This window comes from Arvicanthis niloticus, chromosome 3 (genome assembly GCF_011762505.2).
Source record: "Arvicanthis niloticus isolate mArvNil1 chromosome 3, mArvNil1.pat.X, whole genome shotgun sequence".
Classification (NCBI taxonomy): domain Eukaryota; kingdom Metazoa; phylum Chordata; class Mammalia; order Rodentia; family Muridae; genus Arvicanthis; species Arvicanthis niloticus.
In genome coordinates, this window is record NC_047660.1 from 49,125,118 (window position 1) to 49,133,422 (window position 8,305).

At 43.3% G+C, this 8,305-nt stretch overlaps 1 protein-coding gene across 3 annotated transcripts in view; it reads left to right on the forward strand.

The window, feature by feature from the left end:
* Xpo7 (exportin 7) overlaps window positions 1-4,869 on the forward strand; it is an 81,154-nt gene extending 76,285 nt beyond the window's left edge. For all 3 annotated transcript variants that reach the window (XM_034497603.2, XM_076930756.1, XM_076930757.1), the window contains exons 25-28: window positions 39-199; window positions 777-875; window positions 2,382-2,509; window positions 3,320-4,869. In XM_034497603.2, coding sequence (XP_034353494.1) covers window positions 39-199; window positions 777-875; window positions 2,382-2,509; window positions 3,320-3,413 — 482 coding nt within the window. In that variant the 3' untranslated portion in view covers window positions 3,414-4,869. The remainder of the gene's footprint in view (window positions 1-38; window positions 200-776; window positions 876-2,381; window positions 2,510-3,319) is intronic.
* The last annotated feature ends 3,436 nt before the right edge of the window (window positions 4,870-8,305 follow it).

The following is an 8,305-nucleotide window of genomic DNA, read 5'->3' on the forward strand; positions in this document are numbered from 1 at the left end:
AGCAGCTCAGCATTCCTAATGTCTACGTCTTTTTCCAGATACCATGGTGTGCACAGGCTGCTGTTCCTGCCTGGACCATATTGTGACGTATCTCTTCAAACAGCTGTCACGGAGCACCAAGAAAAGGACAACACCCCTGACCCGGGAGAGTGACTGCTTTCTGCATATCATGCAGCAGCATCCAGCCATGATCCAGCAGGTCAGGAGTCTGCGGGCTCATTGATGGCAGTGTGTTCCACCATGCATGAGCGTCTTCAAAAGAGGAAAGGCCCAAGTGACTCACATCTCACTGTGCTCATATCTCTAAAATGGCACTGGATTTTTAATTTTCTATATCTAAAAAACATCTGAAATGAGCTGATTGTCACCAAGCCCACATCTTCATCCTATCTCAGGAGCACTCTTTCTTCCATGAAAACTGCATTCCTCTATCACTGCTGGGAAGTGGAGTATTGAGTTAACTGTGTCTAGCCTTCTTAGGACTGGCTTGTGCCCTTTTTTGCAAAGTAGGAAGAAGAGTGCAGCGCAGAGCTGGGGATGTGGCAGCACTTGCTGGGATACACAAAGACCCTGGGTTCACTCCTCAGTCCTGACAAAAACATAAACAGGGAAAGACTACCTATAAATAAAATTTTACCATAAAAATTTTCCTTAAAACTAAAGACCAAAATGGAGCTTCACAATTTTCCTGGTTTAGCTTACACAGAAAAGGCCTGTTGGGAGCCGGTCCTCTCATGTTAGGTAGCCAAAGCAGATCACCACCTTCTTGTTTGTAGATGCTGTCCACGGTGCTGAACATCATCATCTTTGAAGACTGTAGGAATCAGTGGTCTATGTCTCGACCCCTGCTTGGCTTAATACTACTTAATGAAAAGGTAAGCAAAAACCAGCAAGAGGCTTTGGAGCTCAGGTACTTAAAACCAACCCTGACAACCTGAATTTAAGCTTTTTTTTTTTTTTTTTTAATTAAAATCTTTTTTTTCTATTTTTTTATGTCTGGGTGTTTTGTCTGCATGTGTGTATGTGAACCACATGTGTGCCTGGTAAAGAAAGCCAGAAGAAGACATGTATTCTCCTGGAACTGGAATTATAGGTGGTTGTGAGCTTCCATGTGGGTGCTGGGAACTAAATGGAGGTCCTCTAGAAAAACAGACGGTGCTCTTGAATGCAGAACCATCCTTCAAGCTGCCACTCCTCCTCAAGAGTGAGTGTGTGTATGTTGATAGGTGTGGTGGTATATACCTTTAATGCCAGCACTCAGGAGGCAGAAGCAGGATGATCTCTTTGAAGTCAAGGCCAGCCTGGTCTATATAGCAAGTTCTAGGACAGCCAGGTAGTGAGACTCTTGCTTAGAAAGAAAAGGGTTCTGAAGAGATTGCTCAGTGATTAAGCCTGTTATTCTTCCAGAGGGACCAAAGTTCAATTCCCAGCTCCCACATCAGACAGCACTCAACCATCTATAACTCCATTTCCAAGGAATCTAACACTTCTCTGTCATTTGAGGGCACTTAGACTCAAACACAGAAAAACGATAGAAATAAAATCTCTGAAAACAAAAAGGAAAGGTAGGCAAGTCAAAGGCTTATAAAGTAATAAGTATTCACAGGGCTATGATTTCCAGGCACTGGGAAACTCCTACTACCACTTTGCAAGCAGGTACGGGGAAGGCATTGACTAAGTATGTCCTGTTCCTACTTTCTGTTAAAGTACGCTGTCTGTACGGTCAGGTTTGGTGGCCCATGCAGACAGTCCCAGCATTTGAGAGGTGAAGGCAGGAAGATCAAAAGATTAAGATCATCCACAGCGAGCTAGTCTAAGTTACATGAGACTCTGTTGAAAATAAGAACAGGGAAGAAAAGAAGGAAAAAAACCAACAACAACACAACTAGTTAATGAAAAGATGGAAGAGCACTTTTCATTAAGCAGTGAGATAAATCCTTTGAAAGGGAACCATGTTCCTAGATTCCACAGCGCCTAAGACCCAAGCTCTAGATCTAGCTCTCTCACAGAGCCCTGAGATTGCCCTGAAAGGGCACCTGATGCCAAGTCTAGTAGCAAGTGCTTACAGCTCCAACACTTGGGAAGTGGAGGAAGGCAGGCAGACCCACAAGTTCAGAATCATAAGTTCCAAGACATCCTAAGCCATTTGAGACACCCTACCTAAAAAATAGTATGGTGACCATTCCATGGTCCACAGGGAAAGGAGATGCAGTCATCTGGAGCAAGCTACCTTACAAATTAAAAGTTTCTATTTTTAATATGAAGACATCATCCTTTAAGTGATTGAATTTTTAAAATACAAATTGAATTGTGGTAGATACTGCCTTTGGAGAGCATTCATCTGCCTTCTTTCACTTTCTGTCTTGTTCTGTGACCCACAGTATTTTTCTGACCTAAGAAACAGCATCGTCAATAGCCAACCACCAGAGAAACAGCAGGCCATGCATCTGTGTTTTGAAAATTTGATGGAAGGCATTGAGCGGAATCTTCTGACGAAAAACAGAGACAGGTAAATGTCTAGGTCTTGCAAGAAGTGCTGTTAGTTTTCAAACCATTAAAACAAGTGCAGTTCCATAAGCATCTCTGTTCACAGATGTGATTGCTTAAAGCAGTGCTGTCTAGTAGAAAGGCAAGCTACGTGTATAATTTAGATTTCTCCATGACAAGTTTCAGTGGTAACCCGAAATATCTATAGTTATTTTGGTATGTGATGTCTTAAATTGAGAATATAAGCTTTATTATTGAGAGCGTAAGCTAAATCTTTAGAAGCATTTCTATGCTAAGTTTTTGTCAGAAACACCTAATCTGAATTATAGTTCATAAACTTAGAGTTGATGCAGGATTCTGTACTCTGGTTGTGCCAGACATCAAAGTTTTCTAAGAACTAAATTAACTATCTGGTTTATCTAACTTATATAATTTAAGTGAAAGTGTTTTAATATAAAAGTGATTAGATTGTGAATGGAGACCTGAATGTAAATATTGAACTCCCCTCTCCCTCTCACTGGCCATAGGCGAGTGCTCCCTAGCCATTTGTGATGAGCAGCTTCCATATTGGACAACACAGCTCTGAGAACTGTAACAACCTCATGTCACTTCTGTCTTTACTTCCTAAGGTTAATTCCTATCTCTTGTCAAGCAGTTAATATGTCTGTGTTGCTGCCGCAAGCCCAAGGTGGCCCTCCCTAATAGTCCTGAGAGAGAGGTTAGCTGATGAGACACAATTTGCTGTGTTCTGCTTCCCAGTAACTATTTCTGTGCTTAGGAAAAGACCTTTCCTTTCTACCTCCTCCCCAACCCACGTGCATCCTTTCTGCAGGTTCACCCAGAACCTGTCAGCATTCCGTCGAGAAGTCAACGACTCAATGAAGAATTCCACTTACGGAGTGAATAGCAATGACATGATGAGCTGACGACTCTTGGACTCTACCTTGCAGAGCAGCGTCCCTTTGGTCTGGTCCAGAGGGTGAACAGTTGCAAGGGAGAGAGTCTGGCTGATCCCGGCTCCTTCCTCCAGGGGTATGGGGGAAATGGCAAAGGTCAACTAGCTGTTTCCCCAGGAAGTACGGGGTGTGCGTGCACTCACTGAGGGGCAGGGCGCTGCTGGTTCCTGGGGGACTGGGTGGGAAGGGTGGTGGGAGGAGACAGAGGCACAAGCATCTGAGACTCCGGCCCACTCCTGGGGTCACCCATGCAGGGAGAACCCAGTGTCCTGCCACAACCTGCCTTGTATAAACATGTACATTTTTTCATAACATTTTGAACAAGGTTTATATTGACTCAAGTTTAAAAACAAAAAGTGTGATTGAAAAATTTTTACAGAGTCTAGTGCACCAATGCTGATGTGAGGGGTTATGTATGGTGAGTGAAGAAAATGTGTATTGTGGTGGCCTGAAGCTTTATTGGACAAGGATGTGTGAAAGTGCAGAGATATATTTAGTGACACAGTGTAGAGAGGCAAAAAAGGAAAAACTCCAAATGTATATTTTTTCTTAATGCCCTTTCCCACCCCACCCCCAATGATGCGTTCCTGATGCTGTGTTAACCCTTGTTATTAGGAACTCTGAGCCATGCGGGAGCAACATCCTCCCATCCATGGGCGCTGCCCTGGGTCCCCCAGCCTCCTGCAGTGACAGATAACTTGAGCTAAAAGTTTCTGGTGTTCTTATCTCCATCTTTTCTCCCATTTTACTTACCCTCATCCTCAAAAAGATGCCTCTTGCTGTTAAAAGTTGGATTTATGTATTAGGATTCTTGGTCTCTGTAGGAGACAACAGAGAATTGAGCCATTTGCTCTCTTGTTGAGCAATTTGCATGAGTCCACCAGAGGCCTAATATGTGTGGCCATAACTTTTGTCTTCCCCGGCCCTTGAGGCAGTGTGTATGGATGTGTGTGTGGATATTTATGTATGTACCCTGCACTCATGAATGTATGAACTGGAGGAAGTTACTACAGGGGAGGGGTTCTTAATAACAAGGTCTACCTAGCATGAAGTATTTAACATTCTCCCTTGAAAAATATACATTTTTATAAAATAAAAACCATAATAAATGTTTTGAATATTAAAAAAGAAAAGTGAGCCTACAGAGGAACATTGGACGGAGAAAGCTGTTTGCCTTGTATTTCCCACAACTGCTGCTAGTTGTACACATCTCTAGTTCAGCGCTTACCCATGGGACATTATCAATTAGGTTTTATTTTTATTTTCCTCAACCCTCACAAACAAGCCTATTAGTTTTCCTTCTCCTCTGGCGACTGTGTGGTGAATCTTTTCTTGCGTGATCAGGTTGCGGATAGACTTGTAAGGGTGTTTGCTGCATACAGTGTAAGCATTGTGACCGCCAATAAACTTCGATGGTTTCTACTGACTTGGTTTCAGCAGTCAAGTGTAGTGTGTTCAGGGATGTGTCTCACTGTAAACACATGAAGATATTTTAAACAAACACACTTTTTTTTTTTTTAAGCCAGTAGGTGCAGAGGTCCCTCCACCTTGTAAAATTAACTCAGACTATGTCTGACTCAACTCCTATGACTGGTTCAGCTGACATACTTTTTTGGTTTGGTTTTTCGAGACAGGGTTTCTCTGTGTATCTCTGGCTGTCCTGGAACTCACTCTGTAGACCAGGCTGGCCTCGAACTCAGAAATCCTCCTGCCTCTGCCTCCCAAGTGCTGGGATTAAAGGCATGAGCCACCATTGCTCGGCACAGCTGACATACTTAAAGCATAATGTTCTCCAGAGTTGTCAAAATGAAGACTATCTACTTCTTTCCAGATAATAAAGTGACAACCTACGTATAAGCAGTAGCTGAAGAAAATCCCATTGTGTTAGTCCTCACATCTGCCTCTCTGATACAAGTTGGGCTTCATTTATTAGACTAGACAAGGTCAGTGGCAAATGTTTTCCCCTGGGATACTACAGAACGCACAGCCAGATTAAGCAAATAATGAGGACTAGTTTCCGTGATTGATGGCTCTGTACTGCACAGTGCTTTCATTATGAGGGGTCCCATGGCTAAGACCATTGAAAAAGCATGAACCTATGTATAGGGCAGGTGTGGGTATCTTACCTGCAAGGGCCCAAGAGCCAGTCCTGAATACTCTAGGAGTCCTAGAAAAAACATCCTGGCACATGCTCAGGAGAACCCGGGGTACTGATTCTAAAGTAAGTAAGATAAAGGGGCTCGGAAGCTTTCTTACAAGTACTAGAAAAATCTTGAGGTAACAGTTGGTCAACAAAATCCCAGTGTCCTTCCTTCTCCCCTACAAAGTAATTCCAGAGGCAAGAAACTCACAGGGAGGGTGGCAGCTTTGTGCAGTCACAGCAAAGTGCTTGCGCTTGCCCTGCCCTGGCCCGAGCTGTGTAAATTCAAGATACACCTCGGCTACACAGCAAGGTCACTCTGGACTACATGATACCCTGCCCCCAAACACACATTGCTAATTTCATAAAATTTAACCTAATATGAAATCCAGGATTTTTTTTTTAACTTTGTAATTACTTTGTAATTTTTTATAATTTTTTTTATAGTCTGGTTGTTATCCCCTCCCATTCTGCCCTCCCACAGTTCCTCATCCCACCCCCCACACCCGTCTTAAAAGATGTATGTCCCTACACCTCACTAGGCCTCCCCCCCATTCCCCGGGGCCTCAAGTCTTGAAGGTTAGGTGCTTCTTCTGTCACGGAGACCAGACCAGGCAGTCCTCTGCTGTATATGTGTCAGGACCTTGGACCAGCTAGTGTATGCTGACTGGTTGGTGGCTCGGTGTCTGAGAGATCTCAGGGGTCCAGGTTTGTTAAGACTACTGGTCTTCCTATGGGGTCTTCAGACCATTGGTTGTGTAAGTATCTGCTTCTGTCTCAGTCAGCTGCTGGTAGAGCCTCCCAGAGAGCAGCTATGCTAGACTCCTGTCATGCATGTTCCTTTTGTGTCTGAGTTACGTCACTCAGAATGATATTTTCTAGTTCCATCCATTTGCCTGTAAAACTCATGATATCCTCGTTCTTGATAGCTGAATAGTATTCCATTGTGTAAATGAACCACATTTTCTGTATCAGTTTTTCTGTTGTGGGACATCTGGGTTGTTTCCAGCTTCTGGCTACCACAAATAAGGCCACTATGAACATAGTGGAGCACATGCCCTTGTAGCATGGTGGGGCATCTTTTGGTATATGCCTAAGAGTGGCATAGCTGGGTCTTCAGGTAGATCTATTTCTAATTTTCTGAGGAACCTCCAGATTGATTTCCAGAGTGGTTGTACCAACTTGCAATCCTGACAGCAATGGAGAAGTTTCTCTTTCTTTGCATTCTTGCCAACATGTGCTGTCACCTGAGTTTTTGATCTTAGCCATCTGATTGGTATAAGGTGGTATCTCGGGGTCATTTTGATTTGCATTTCCCTTACCACTAAGGACTTTGAGCATTTCTTTAAGTGCTTCTTGGCCATTCGAGATTCCTCTGTTGTGAATTCTGTTTAGTTCTGTATCCCATTTTTTTTTGGTGGGGGGGGGTTGTTCGGTTTTTTGGAGGATAGCTTCTTGAGTTCTTTATATATTTTGCTGGAAATCCAATTATCTTTAACTTCCTATTTTCTCAGATATCATGGAAAGTGTATATTGTGGTTATCTATGCTGTTCACTGTTGTTGGGGAATGGATTGCTGAGGATTAAAATCAGGGTTTGTACATGCGGAACAAGCACTCTTCCACTGGCTACAACCTGCCTGTTCGCCTTTAAAGTCAGTGCTTACTACTAATGGGTTCTGTGCAGAAGAGTTGAACTAAATGTTTTGATTCCATGGGTTCCTGTTCTGTAGCTATCAGAAAGGCCCTGGCCCACAGATGGCATATGTGTCATGAATGAACAGATGACAAAGGTACAGAGAACCATGAACTGCTAAGAAAGGAAAGTCATTTTCAAATTTGATTCTACCTTTCACTCCGATGGTCTCAGCCCCATTGTCCAGTAGCAGGCTCCTTTAATGGACATCGTTTCTCAAGTATACCAAAGTGGCTGACCAGCCAGCATTTAAAGTCTGGAAAACACTCAAGAGTCATGGACTTCAAAGATAGCTGAAAGGAAGACCCTCCCTGGACAGGACCCCGCACCTAGCTAATAGAGGTGTCTCTGTAGTTGGGGACACATTTTAGTTCCTTTAGATTTGTTTTCCCAAGTGTAGTAAGGCTTTACAGGTTAACCCAACTGTTCTTCCTCTCCATTTCTGCTTTGCTGTTTGACACATTAGTAGATACCACAGAGGTTTGTAGATCTTGTCAGTTCTGGTTTGGGCAGAACTAGCTGGGTTGCTGTTTTGGCTAAGTTAATTCATGTTCTTGGGCCATGGCTATTTTGGAAAATGCCCATGTGCTTAGAAGAAATTCAGTACAGGTTACTGGAACATTACTCTCCCAGGACAGTATAATTAAAGCGGTATACACCACATTTATATTTTGTGTATGTGTGTGTTGTTTTGGAGTCAGGGCTTCTCTCTAGCAGCCTTGGCTGTCCTGGAACTCACTCTGTAGACCAGGCTGGCCTCAAACTCGGAGATCCTCCTGCCTCCACCTCCCAAAGTGCTGGGATTAAAGGCGTGCGCAACCACTACTTGGCTCATTTATACTTTTAATTGAAGATTTGATAAAAGCATTCAGCACACAGAAACAGTAGCCAAACCCATCTCATCGCTGGGTTGCAAAGGAGTTCAGCCTGAGCAGAAGGAAATCACCTAACTCTACTAAACCACAAATTAGCCAGTCACACACATCTGGATCGAGGTCTGGAGAACAAGCCCACAATATAAAAGTCA